The sequence below is a fragment of the Vipera ursinii genome (genome assembly GCF_947247035.1).
Source record: "Vipera ursinii genome assembly, chromosome: 3".
NCBI lineage: Eukaryota > Metazoa > Chordata > Lepidosauria > Squamata > Viperidae > Vipera > Vipera ursinii.
In genome coordinates, this window is record NC_139516.1 from 123,011,022 (window position 1) to 123,025,571 (window position 14,550).

Sequence of the window (14,550 nt, forward strand, 5' to 3'; positions counted from 1 at the left end):
GACTTCTATTGGGAAAAGATTACATATTCTTAACAGTAAGAGCAGTTTGATAATAGCATTAATTGTCCACAGAGGTAATGTGTTCTAATCAAGAGTAGGCAGCCGTCTGCTGCAGATACTTTAATCTGAACACCCCCTTTCAAATTTGAATTTTAATAGGGAGGCACTTTCAGCAGCATGACTTGCGCTTTACTTTTTATTGATCAGCCTAAATTACACACTATCTACCTAACAGATGTGTTATCTTATCAACAGAATGTCAGCTCTGAATGCACACATTACTGATTCCAGACATCAGTTCAGCACTTCAACCATATCTTCTGAATATAAGGTCTCATCCAGGTGAGTGGAATACAGGATTCTTATAAGAATCAACAGTATGGGGTCTCTCTCTCTTTCTCTGTGTGTTTGTGTGAAGCAGCATTTACTCAATACCTCTTATGAAACTGTCAAGGGCTTGGCTGGAAGTCAGGTTGAAATTGATCTAAAGGACTCAGGCACTCTGATCAAAACAAGTATATGAGGGCTTCATTTTTTTTTACTTAGGAATAACACAACTGGGATAGCCTGACAAAGACTGGCTGCTGTTTGCTTCCTTGGTATTCCTCTTTCTGAGGCCATACAATAATAAAAAATTAACAATGCTCTTCTATCAAAGAAAAAGTTATTTGGTGCCATCAAGTGGTAAATTAACATATTTCTATAGGATTGATAATTATTTTATAGATTAAGCTGAATTCCATCACTGCAAAGCATAGAATGAGAAAATTCAGGGCAAGTTTCAGAATGTGAAAACTTGTTCTACTTTTGGTTTGTAATTTGTGATCTATGTTCCCCAAAAAAGTTTTTTTTAAAAAAAACAAACAGTACTTACTCAAGAAAAATGTTTAGTAGAGTTCATTAATTAGCTTTTGTTTTTATTATGTAAAATTTATTTATTTTTATCCTTCATTTGTTCTTTTATAAGTAATTTAAGGTAGGAAACATACTTAATATACCTTCCTTCTTCTATTTTCCCCACAATAATCATGTAAAATAGGTTGGGCTGAGAGAAAAAATGACTTGCCTGAAGTCAGCCTAGGCGCCTTTCATGACTAAGGTGTGATAGAACTCAAGAGTCTCCTGGTTTGAGATTATTGGAGTTTTCAGAATGATGCAAAACAATTAATCAAGACTTGATACCTTTAAAGACTTCAGAGTTTTTTTTTCAGCGCTGTACAGTGATTTTTACACAATGTGATGTGTGGGTGATTCCCCACAACAAAATTTGTCACACTCTGCTAAAAATGAAACACTGTAGATATTACAAGACTTTTAAAGGTTTTATTATATAGGTTCTTAATTATTTTTAGATCCTAAAATACCCACTGTTTTTCTGTTGTATATGTATGTAACAGTTCTATTATATAGTTTAGTGTACTTGGCCTTATGGCTGTAATAAACTGATTTTATTTTTTTGATTTGAGCTGAGGCTGTGGAAGCTAGGCTGAAAAGATCAGTGTTTTCCAAACAAATCTTCTTTCATTAAAAATGAAATTGCAGATATGACACACACCATGCATTTCTCAGCAACTGAAGATTAAAATAAGATCCAATGTAAATGATTTGTATTATCTTAGAAGAAAATAGCCTTAAAATAGTGGTACATAAGATGTTAACCTGCAAGCTTAAGAAATACAATGGGATGGATGGACCAAAGTATTTTATGTTCAACTTGTATTGAGGGACAAGGATCCCAAGGTAACTCATCATTTCAAAGTTTGTTCCTCCAGCTTACAAAACTTGCACGTTGCTGATAGCAAGCATGATCGTTATCTTTTTTCATTTTGTATGCTTCATTTTGAATGTTCTGTTCTGTAGGTTGTTATTAAGTATTGCTAACCCATGACCTATTGGGTCATCATTTCAGAGATATTTCTTTATCTAGAGAGAGAAATACAATGAGCCTGGCTGGGCAAAAAAAGCACCTGATCAAACAATGAAATAAGGTTGATTTGGCATTATCTATTTTTAACAAACCCGTGCTGGCTTCTAGTTATAACTTTCTTTGTTTCTAGATGTTCGCAGATCTGTTTTTTTTTATTCTTTTCCAGTATCTTTCCTGGTATTGATGTTAGGCCGATTGGTCTGTAGTTTCCTGGGTGTTTTTCCCCCTTTTTTTGAAGATGGGAACCACATCAGCTCTTTTCCAATCCTTTGGTAGTTCCCCGATGCTCCAGGATTTTTGAAAGATATGGTACAGTGGTTCTGAGATGACATCTGCCACCTCCTTCAGGACTCTGGGGTGTAGTCCTTCAGGTCCTGGTGATTTATATTTATCAAGATCAGACAGGTGTTCTCTTGCCATTTTTTCCTTTATTTTAGCTTTTATTTCTAGTTTGATAGGATTAGGCAGAGAGATGAACTGGGTTTGACTCTAGTCATGTCTAAAAGACAGGGAAGAAAAGGATGCAATCTCCATTTTGTTTGTCAAGATTTTCTGCACTACAGGTTTTACTAAGTATGGGTCACTGATCTGTAAAAAAAAAATTGTACATGGAGAAGTGTTTTGCACCTAGCCTCAAAATTGTAGGATTAGTACAGAACTCAGCAGCCAGCTTAGTTTTTGAGAAAACTCATGAGTGACTCACATGATTGCCAAATTATTTTTGTGAAATACGGATTATTTTAGAGATTTTACATGATCCCCCCACCCCCAACTTTTTTCTTGCGATAACCTGAGGGTGAAATCTTCTCTGCAGGCCCACCAGCTCTGAAATGCACTCTCTTCAGAGTTGACAGGATTGAGTTTTTGCCAGATTTTTGAATGCTTTTAAAATACTCACTGCAAGCAGACTTTTAATTACTTCCAACAATTCTGATTTGTTGCTTGGATGGTAAACTGCCAAAAGACTCCGTGGCTGAAGTAATAAATTTAATGAACAGAAAAACCAGGCGCATTAAAGACAGAGCCATCAGTATTAAAAGAACTGGACGTGGTGCACGACCACAAGGGAGATTCAAGTTCAACTCTACCCCACCCCCTCCCTCCAGGTTGGAGGAGATAAAAGGAAAATTCCAGTCAAGTTTCCTTAAAGCCATCACCTTTAAGCCCATGGCTAAAATTGGTTTAAGTAATTATTAACTGCACTGGGATTAAAAATAGAGCTTCCCTCTTGTCCCCAAACCTCAGGTTTTGTCACCCACAACAGTAGGAAGTGGGTGATACAGTAGGGAGGAAAGGCAATAGGATAAGGAGTGACAATGAGAAAACAAATGCCACGGCAGTAGTTCTCTGCTGATTCAGATATAGGGGGGGGAGGGGGAAGATCCTCACACCCTTACCCATGAACACCATTTCCATGTAAACATAAAAAGTGCCACCAGACAGTTTGTGGCTTTTAGATCGAGAGTGCTCTGCCTTGTGAAATACACAGGCAGCACAATTTTAGAGATCGTGTGTAGCTAAATCTCCAGTAGCTAAATCTTTGTAATGAATATTAAGAGAATAGGCATCTTAAAAAAAAATCTTAACATTTGACAAGAAAACCTTTAATGTGATTTTTCTCTGCTATGACACAACTCATACTTGCAAAATAAGATGATGTTTATAAAGTACCCTAAAAGGGAAATTACAGGAAATAGTTTGCTTTAGGAACTCAGAAGCATTGCTGAATTAGCGGCAACAATTCTCACTTGGAAATGTGTCTGGATTGTTAGTCATTTTAACTAGAGACATAGGATCAGAATAGTAGAAAGCTGCCTTGTAGGAAACCAAGTATGTTTTTAGTTGCAGGTACTTTTTTCCAGGGAAATAATACCTCTCCAAGGAACACTGTAAACCTTAAAAGTGCAGGTCACGGTCTGCAAACAGGAGAAAGAAAGAAAAAACATGAAGTATTTCATATCACATTTCATAACTGGCAATCATAATTAACTGGCAATAACAAACTTTTGATAAGGTAAATCTGACCTGATCTCACAGAGCACCTGAAAGTATGGATACTTTAAATCAACTCAATTTCAGTCAATTTGAGAACTGGAACTTTAACCTACGTAGGATAGGCTTCTCCCTCTGCTTTCTACATTTTCACCTTAAACTTGCAGGATTCTCACAATATGACCTTAGCCTGATTGCAGCCTATTAAAGATGCACATGCTCTTTAGGACTGTATGCGTCTGTTGGATTTTATCAACACATCAAAAATTGTGGATACGTAGGTGGGGTGATGGAATTAACTAATTAACTTCATGCAATATTTAAAAGGTGTCAATCTACAGTTGACTCACAGCAGTGGATTACTGAATCATCAAATGTGAATGAATACTTTTTGCCAGATGGTCAAGAAAAGCAACATGGTCAAATTTGAGCTGTTCTATCCCTGGCGTATATTTCGAATAACTTTTTCTCATTTTGAAATTTCATATTAAAAGTGGCATTTTTAATTATTATTTTAAAACAGTAATATTTAAAAAGCATCAAATACCCCCAGCAAATGCTGATGAGCTTTTTTATGAAAACCACTCTTCCTGGCAGGCTGGTAACTAACTAATAAAAGTAATACTAAATATCTTCCATAGAAATGAATGGCTTCCATATACTCTCAGTGGAAAAAAATCAATGTGAGGTTGGCCTGCTTAACCTTACATTCAGTCTTTTCCAGATCACCACTCAAGAAAAAAAAGTCATTCAGAAATCAATGGAAGCCCCGTCCATTATTTGCATATTTCCCCAAGTTCTTAGACAAAAGAAACCGATGCTTCAAATATTGTTGTACAATTCCCCTCCCTCCTGTCACAGTAACTAGACTGATCATTAGAAGCACTAATCCCCATTTCGGTCTTAATGAATAGTTTCTCTCTCTACGATGAGTTGCCGTGAAATTATGTTTTTGAATCTTATGGATTCTATCAGTTAGCTAGTATCACGTTATTATTCAGGACTTAAGGGTAACATTTGGGCTCTTTTCCAGAGTGAAAAAGCAATAGCAAACAGTATGTTTTAAAAGTAAAAGAAAGCTTCCATCTCCTCCTTTGGGACAGACTGATTCATTGACAATGTGCCATCAAGTCATGGGGTGACTCTTGGCAACCATATAGATTTTTCTCCAGGAAGATTTGCCCTTGTCCTGGGCCTCCAGCAATGCTCTTTTGTTGCTACCGTTAACTGTGCCTATCTAATTTAATTTAATTTAATTTAATAACATTTATATACCGCCCTTCTCCCTGAGGACTCAGGGCGGTTCACAGGGCAGAATAAAATAGCAAATACAAACATTAAAAAAAGATTAAACAATTGCCCTAGTTAAAAACAATGGAAATACAGCGCTAAAAACCCCAAGAAAAATTAAAAGACCAAAGATAAAACAACCCCAGCAATCCCCATCAGGCTAGGCCAGCTTGTACAAACAGAAATGTCTTAAGATCGCGACGAAAGGAGCGAAGATCGGGCGCCATCCGGAGCTCTACCGGTAGCTGATTCCACAGCTCCGGAGCGCCCACAGAGAAGGCTCTCCCCCTGGGGGCCACCAATCGACATTCTCTGATCGGTGGCACCCTGAGGAGGCCCTCTCTGTGGGAACGCACAGGGCGCAGGGAGCTTGATGCCGGCAGCAGATGTTCCCTGAGGTACTCCGGCTTTGGCATGGCAACATCTACCTTTTCTTCTCTTTCCTTCTACTTTTCCTAGTGTTAGAGCTTTCCCCAGAGCTAAAACTTTGCACGTTGTGTCTAAAATAGGATCATTTTAGCCTGCTCATTTGTGACGCAAGTGAGAACTCTGGGTTCATTTCTTTGATGACTCTTTCAGGAGTCTTCTCCAAGGTTCAAAAATGTCAGTAGTTTTCCTATCCTGCTTCAAGTCCAACTTTTCCTTCCATAGAGCGTCACTTGCAACAGTCTGATCTCTACAGGTACAGCAACCAGAATCGGGACCAGTAGCTTCATCACTGGTTGCAAAGCGGAAAACCAGGTGATCACGACTGTGCTTTCTCTTCCCCACTCAACTTCCTTGCCCTTTGGAATGTTCCCTCTGGGACTGGGATAATTACCAAGAAGGGAACTGCATTTACATTCATTGGAGAGAAAAGGATGGTAAGAGAATATGAAGGCACACAATGAATACATATCAAAAGGAATGTGGTGGCACCATAAGCATGCTACCCAAATATTGCCCATTGTGTACCTGCTGATTTCTTGTAAAGCCTTTGCTCTCCAATCTCTCTGCTCTACAAAGAGAGAGAACAGGCCAGGCACAGGAGATTGCCCACAAAAAAAAAGAGAACCCACTTGGATCTTTATTTCCCCTTGCAGGGATTACAAGAGACTAAGCAGACACACAATAGGGAATACATTGGCCTGATTGTATAGTGCACTCATGGCTCTTCAGGGCTGCAGAACCACCGCATTCCTTCCAATGAATATTCCTGATTGTGTGCCATCTTACATTCTTGTAATCTCCAATTTCTCCATTCTGAAGATGAGAGAAGAAAAAAAAACAAGTCAGACACAGGACAATACAATACTGACCGTAATGGCAATCACTGCACACTACGACGTCGTAAATTTGGGCATTGGTCGTAAAGTTATTTTCTCAGCACCATCATAACTTTCAACAGTCAACGAATAAGCAATTGCCAAGCAAGGACTATCTGTGTACACCAGGGGTGTTAAACTGTCGGCCCACAGGCCGGATGCATCATAGCAAAACTGCGCCCACCCCATTGCCGGCAACGGAAAAAAAGTCACAACATGTCACACGACACTGCGAGTTTGACACCCCTGGTATAAACATAGAATGGCATTTGGTATCTTTTCTAAGGCCTTCATGACTGCTCTACCAAGTGCTAACCTGCAGCATATTTCTTGACTGCTTGTACCCCTATTGTTGATGGTTGATCCTAAAAGGCAGAAGCTATCTACCACTTCAATATCTTCATTATCAATTGAAAAGAAAAATTCTTAGAGCTGTTTAAATTACATCCTCAAAACCTCCATTAGTCGCAACTGCCTTACTTTAGTAAAGAGGAAATAATAATGTTGCAGCTATTGTATTGCTGAATAAGATCTTGTGACTATTTAAGGAAGAAAAGAAGGGTGCTTTTTTCTGCTTTATTTAGCTATAAACTTCTGAGTAACTAGGCAGCTAATTCAAGCAGCTTTGGCATGGCAACATTTCTCCCTAACAAAAACACTGAACTCTTTGTACACTGAACAGAAAACCTGTACACAAAGATCCACAGTTGCCTTTTTCTGTATATGACTGTTGCTGATAAAAGTCCAGTTTGTCTGAGCAATCACCCACTATTTACAATCCTCCATAACTGGTTTTGTTAAGATGGGATAGAAGAAGGATACAAGGTGACCATGTGATCTGAAAAACATTGGTCTGGTGCAAAGATTTTCCTTACGACTCTGGTTAAGTGGGCATTAAAATCTGACTGAAATCTACGACGCAAGTTAGTAATAATGACTAACATTAAGCACCACATACTTTAATGAATTACATAATAGATTAGGGTAAATACGTAGCATAATTTTTGTTTCCCTTATTAACATATTGAGGGCAATCCCTTTTCTGCTCTTGAGGATTACCGTATCTGAGCTGCTCCCCCTCTGCCCCCATCTAGTGCTCATCAGGATTTCTGCAGGTCAGATACAATATTCCTAGTAAACATCTACCTGGGAGGTGAAATAAAACTTACTGAAGGCATTTTTCTTTAACAGACTACATGTTAAAAACTAATACTTTAGACACTTCAGAAGAGTGTCAGGTTTGAGCCCCAATCTCACATTTGCTGAAGTTAAAACAAACTCATCTGTTGGGAAAATCCGAGCCAGGCAAGGAATCAAGCAGAGAGCTAATCTTGAGTCATTGTGCAGCAGCAAGAGACATAGGACTGATTTCTCTCCACACCCCAATAATAATAATAATAATAATAAATCCATGAGATTTTATCCATTTGTTCCCAAGGGAGGATGAGCAGCCTGGAGAGATTGTCAGGCACAGGCAACCATATCCACACTGTGAAAGTTAACTACTTTACAATCTTGTACTCTTTTGTACAAGAATCTTCCTTGGGAACAAACAGATAAAATTCCACGGAACATGCGGGAGGGGGGAGAGGTCAGCCCTAGGTCTCTTGTGGCTACACTACTCAAGGCTAAGTACCTGCTTGATCCTTCCTCCTTGCCCGGTTGGGAGTTTCCCAACCTCATCTTACGTATTTCTTCCTAATATTTTTGGGAGTAGTTGTGCAGCTCGTTTCAGCGAAGGTTTGTAACAGAAGTTCTTGGGATATCATTCGTGCCCAGAGAACTGAGTAGCTATATAAAGCAATCATCACATTAGATTTTAAAGTGACGTTACAGAACCCAGAATCACATTATGCAGACTGTCAAGAGCTTTGCTTTTTGGCATTCCCCTACTGTGGAGCAAATTAGGTTGACGATAAGCAAGGCTGTTGATAGAGGAACAAAACCTAGAGTAATACAGAAATGGATTTAACTCTCACCTCAATGATATATTCAGGTATTGCCTTGCCCACATCTTTTAATTCACTGGAAAATTAACAACAAAGAAGACAGTACTATACTGGGATACCACTTTCGGTGCTCAGTATTACATAGTCTGGACTTCTCTGCAAAACCACCAAAAGGGGAAGGGAATACAAGCTACTTTGTTTCTCTTCCTCCAGTTTAACATATTATTTCTCATATATCACCCCACTTCATCTCTAAGATTGAAGGGAGATCAATCATGTCTAATTCTGATTAGTCCTTAAAACATTGTCCTTTTTTCTGCCACGTACCTTTGCCATTTCAGGTGCAGTATGAAATGCACAATTTTCAAGATCAGGTGCTCTATTACGGCAAACTGTTCGTCCAATATTAACAGTGAAGTAATACATAATTCCACTGACAATCTGCATGGTATAAAAAATTGGAATATGGAACATTATGGCACTACCCAATACATGTTTGAAAATATTTATCATTCTGACTGCCCAAGATTGTAAAGGATATTGAGTGATAGGCCTGACTGCAAGAATGTCAGTGAGTAAAGCTATTGCCACCTATGGAAACAAATATGAGACAAAGGACATTTCTTTTCAGATAGAGTGATGTGGGGGGGAGGTCAAAGGATCCACGCCTGGAGAATCTAATTCACCCAAAGGAAGCATCACAATATGGTGGTCTTACTATACTTTTCAGCCTATGGCAAAAGACGATACCCATCACCTATTCCACGCTGAATGTGACCGATTGATCACAAGACAGCAGTTGCAGCAAGCTTAGGAACTGGGCAGCTCTGTCCTCCACACAACACCATCATTCTCCACCCCCAATATTTGACATTCAAAGTTGCTCAATCCTGCTTAATGGTAGAGCCAGCTCTAACTGGATGTAATTGATGACAGTTTCATCTCTGCAGGAGTGAAATACCCTTTAAATATAGTGAACTCCTGTTCTCCAAAGGCATAAATGCAAAACTAACAATGCCAGAGTGTCTTGATGGACCTAAAAAGAGTGAGAGTTTGAAACAGATGAAGTTATCTCAAAAGCTTCTTTGAGGCTGGAGTGGATCTGACAATAGACATATGCCACACTAGAAAGAGTGAACGAAAGTAGTTCAGGTGTTGTTTCAACCAGGCATAAGCTGGTGGCACTGTATTAGATAGCTATTTTGGTAGATTGAATGGCTCAACCCCTGCTGTAAGCAGCAATTCTTTCATTTTGCATGGTAGGCAAGTAAGAAAGAACAGTATGATAGTACTGATAGCAAAATTATGTAGGAAGCTGGAGCAGGGAGCCAATAAAGAAATGAAGGTGGTGATCTTGGAGATAATGTTGTTAGAATGAAAGTATTAAGAAAAATAAGTAGGATCTAACCGCATTGTTTGTAGGGGAGGGGTATATATATATGCACATAAAGTGATCTCTTTGCCCACATCTTCCTTTTGATGATACCAGCTAACAAATGGCAAACAGGTAGCTGTCTAAGATCAAAATCAGTAGGCCAAGTGACAATATGTGCTAGTTCTGACTACGAAAGCGTATGAAACACCCACAATGTTTTATCTGACAATTGGATATATCATACTCCAAAAAGTTAGAAGGGTAAGGGCATTTGTAACTCATACTCCTGTGCAGTTTTTATTTCCAGTTTAAATTTCCAAAAGAACTACCAACTGGATTATACCCAAGGACTGCAAACAAAGTTATCTAATCTCTGGGCTGGGAATTGCAAAAGTGATGGAAAGGAAAAGGGAGGCGCACTCTGACCTAATTAAACCAAGGACATCCTAGTCAACAACAGCCCACATTCTCACTGGCTTCCCTGCCAGATAGGCAAAAGAATGCTCCTCCCCCCCCCCAAATTACTGTAGCAAACCTGAGTTTGTCCTGGTTTTGTCTGCAATTAACTCTCCATCCGCTTCAATGTATATCAAAGGGAAGCAGGGATAAACATCCGAACTCTGTTGGGGTTAAATTGCTAAATTGCAGAATGAGCGCGGAGGGGTGGGTGGGTAGGGGGAGAAAGGGGAGGATTACAACCCCACTGAAAAATATGATGCCCCTTTTATTAACAGCGTAGAGGCATCGGTGTCTAATTTCACAGCTCTCCGAAGGCCGCACTCGCAAAACCTATTACTGTAAATTAATGTCTTGGAGCCTGCCCGGCTGACACCCACTCCCACCCCGGAGTCGCGCCTTCGCCTGCTTATTCATTTACCTGCTTTTGGGCTCTGACCACTTCTGAGACGCGACTACTATACATATCGTTGTTGCGGCTGTTGTATTCGTTCATGGCAAATTGCAGGGCCCTACCCACGTCCTGATCCCCCAGGGAAGCGTTCTCCAGTCCCCCGAGGAGCCTCTCCCCGAGCGCCTCCTTGCAGATACAACTGAGGAAGAGTAGGCTACACACCAAAAGCCCCTGCAACAAGGCCATCTTTACTCCGAGGTGTCTCCTAATCTATTTGCAGCCCGCTGCCTTGCGCTTCTTCTTTCATAGAGCCTCCCTGGACGGAAAGGAGGCGGACTCTCGCCCCCAGCCAATCGATGCTCCTTCCTCTGGAAGGCACCGCCTCTCAGCTCCGCTTTTGTTTTTGTTTTTCCAAAATATATACTGCTCAAAAAAATAAAGGGAACGCTTGAACCACACAATGTACTGTATTTAATAGTAGGGTGTCTTATTTTCTGTTCCCTTTATTTTTTTTGAGCAGTATACTTTTTTTTCTTATAAGAAAAAAATGATTCATTCATCTTGTGATTTCCCCCCTCAACTTTCTATTCTCTTTTTTCTCCCGATAAACTAGGAAACCAAAGATTCAGGCTCAAGAACCTCTAAACCAGGGATCTTCAAACTTGGCTGGCTGAGGAATTCTGGGAGTTGAAGTCCACAAGTCATAAAAGGGCCAAGTTTGAAGACCCCTGCTCTAAACGCTCCCTTGGGGTTTGCAATCTTTAGAAGAGCAATAAAAAGCTCTTTTAACTCGTTGATTTCCTGATCTCCAAAAGCCAGGGTCAGATCTGATTACCGTAGTGTTGGATGGGAAACCATCTGGCAATCCAGGACTGTAGGAAATCTGAAAAACATGCCCTAAGGTGGAAATGGAAAATCATTTCTGCACTGTGACCAAGACAGTTGCATGGACTTGAATTGTGGTGTTGTGTGTGTGTGTGTGTGCGCGCGCGCAAAGAATGGGTTGAATATGAAAATTAAAGTATATAATGGAGGTACCACCTACATGGAATACTTAGCAAATGGTCCAACGTTGATTAGATACGTAGTGACAACGACGTTGGATGTCCAAATAAAAGGATGTATGATGTCCTTTTTATTATTTAATATATTTGTTAACAAATGCGTAACAAAAACTTTGCTTTTCAGGAAGGGCATAAAGTAATCTTTGTGGGAAAAGCTTCGGGCTTTCTTTCTTTGTGAATTGCTGTTTAACCTTGAATGCAGTTTGGAGCAGCTAGATATAAATTTGTGGTTACTTTCACATCATATGTTTCTGCCAACTGGAGACTGTTCGGGGGGGGGGGAGAAAGAGTTTATATAGTACAGGGGTAGACAATCTTGGCTCTTTTATGACTTCGTGGACTTCAACTCCCAGAATTCCTGAGCCAGCCATGCTGGCTCAGGAATTCTGGGAGTTGAAGTCCACGAGTCATAAAAGAGCCAAGATTGCCTACCTCTGAATAGTATATGTATTTTGAGACATGAGGAATGGGAGGAGACCGAGGGAAGGAGAGACCATATAGCAGGACTAGACAGTTAAATAGCCACCCAATAACCAGATGGTAAACTCACTTTTTATGACCCTATACTCCCTGCATAGAGAGAAACCCCAAACACAGATGCATCCAGGTTTACATGTGAATAGTTGCAGTTTTTTCCTTGCCTGAACCAGATCTCAAAATAACAGGATGATGAACATGATGATCATGTTATCCATTCATTTATGTCTGACTTTTGGTGATTCTATAAACCAGGTGTCTCCACGTCTCCCAATCCTGCATGCTTAAGTAGTAGAATACAGCAGTAGTCACCTTTCTACAACAATCTGTAATTTACAGTGAACGGCTAGGAGACCTGTAAATAAGCGAATAATTTATTAACATTGAATTAATTAAAATAACACATTCAGAAAAATATCTAAAAGATACCAGTAAAAGAAGCTGACCTCAAAATACCACCAGAGATCACCCCACACCAAGCTTCCACTTGCTGGATGTGAGTGTTGCTCTTTACGATTCAGCTCATACTTTTGCAGGCTTAATTCCCAGATAGAGTTGGTAGCAAATTCTCACAAAATTTGGAAAGCTGCTGCTTTCAATGCATATGAAGAGAATTAAATGGATCACAAGTCAGATTCAGCATAAAGCAGCTTTTTGTGTTTCTTTGGTTATGTCTGAGGCTTTTTCCAGTACTTGGATTCAGAGAAATATGTGGGTCAGTCTCATTTTTTTCCAGTCTTAGTCATCCACAATTATGTGGCATAACCATTGTGACTCAGCTTCCTCACTGTGAATTGGCTCAGTGAGCCATTTCTCCTTATTTTACTTTAATTCTGTATTTTTTTTATAAAAATAGCTTTGAGGAAGTTCACTGTTCAAGTTCTGTTCTTATGCAGGGTGTTTTTCTGCAGATGTTTGCACAGAAGGGGCAAAAACAAGGTTTCCTATCCAAATTAACATTAATTAATACATTAACAAATTAAAGTTTTTTAAAAAAAAGTCTTATTTTTTGGATAAATTGAGTTGAGGCAAGTTCCTACCATGCTATAATGATAAATACAATTTTACCATTAAGGCCCTTTAATATTTTCTCAGATGGTGTCATTTTTTTAAAAATCCCATCTATATTTAGACTTTGTCAACAACAAAAAGGCAGTTTGAACACTTTTTGCAATTCCTAATTTCAAGGAATCAAACATTCATAATCTTAAAATCTATGGCCTCTGTAACAGTGTCATATTTAATGAAACTTCCTGCACATGTATGGAATAATTTTCTGTATCACGGAAAACTCTGATCTTGAAATATTGACTCATTGCTTTATTTCATAATACTGCATAACGGAATCAAGAATGTAAGATGAATTTGTGTTAAATGTTGTGTCTGCAATATTGCTCCTTCCTGAAAAATATACAAAATGAATAAGTTGTCTGTCCTGAAAAGCAGAAACATGCAAACTTCCATTACTCATTCAGGTAACTTAAGGTACCTGCACATTATACGAGGGCAATTCAGAAATAAACCTCCTTTTGAACATGTGTGAGAAATTGGCGGGGATAGCGACATCCGTACTATGGCGCCGTGCACAATTCAGTAGACAGTGAGGAGTGGAAGTTAACTCCTCCGCTAGGTCAATTGAAAATGAATCCTGCCATAGAAAATCCCTCCAAATGTGAAGTGCATGCAGTAATACGATTCCTGTGTGTGAAAAAACTTTCAGCAGCTGCGATTCATTGCGAACTGTGTAATGTTTATGGACCAAACGTGATGAGTGAAGGTGTCCTACATCAATGGTGTTGTATGTTTAAAGATGGATGAACTGACGTGCACAATGAGGCAAGAAGTGGCCATCCATCTGTAGTCAGCGATGAACTCGTGCAAGAAATTGACAAAAAGGTCCGTGAAGTCCATCAGTTCATGATATTTGAACTTTCTTTACACTTTTCCCAAATTTCTCAGACTGTTTTGTGGGAGGTAGTGATAGAAAATTTGGGATACTGCAAGTTCTGTGCTCATTGGGTACCAAAACTCCTTTCTGAGAAGCACAAAACACACTGGATGGGTTTACAATGCTGTTACAGGGTGGCTTCATTCCCAGGCAGATTTTTTTTTGCAGAAGGAATTTCAAACCTTGTAAGGCGTTATGACAAGTGCCTCAATTTGAATGGTGATTATGTCAAAAAGTAATGTAATGTAGTTTTCTAATGTGTATAATAAAAGTTCTGTATCTGCGAGTCTGTCATTGATAACCAAACAGAGGTTTATTTCCGAATTGCCCTCGTATAAAACATTTATTTTATTTTTCATTTTAATTCTATTTAT

At 39.3% G+C, this 14,550-nt stretch overlaps 1 protein-coding gene across 1 annotated transcript; it reads right to left on the reverse strand.

The window, feature by feature from the left end:
- Positions 1–2,897: 2,897 nt before the first annotated feature.
- LOC310637967 (cystatin-2-like) lies at positions 2,898–11,000 on the reverse strand. The gene is made up of 3 exons (XM_083358603.1): positions 10,715–11,000; positions 8,790–8,903; positions 2,898–3,843 (listed from the first exon to the last, which is right to left on the reverse strand). Exons 1-3 carry the CDS (start codon positions 10,931–10,933, stop codon positions 3,766–3,768), a joined length of 411 nt encoding a protein of 136 aa, XP_083214729.1. The 5' UTR covers positions 10,934–11,000; the 3' UTR covers positions 2,898–3,765.
- Positions 11,001–14,550: the final 3,550 nt, after the last annotated feature.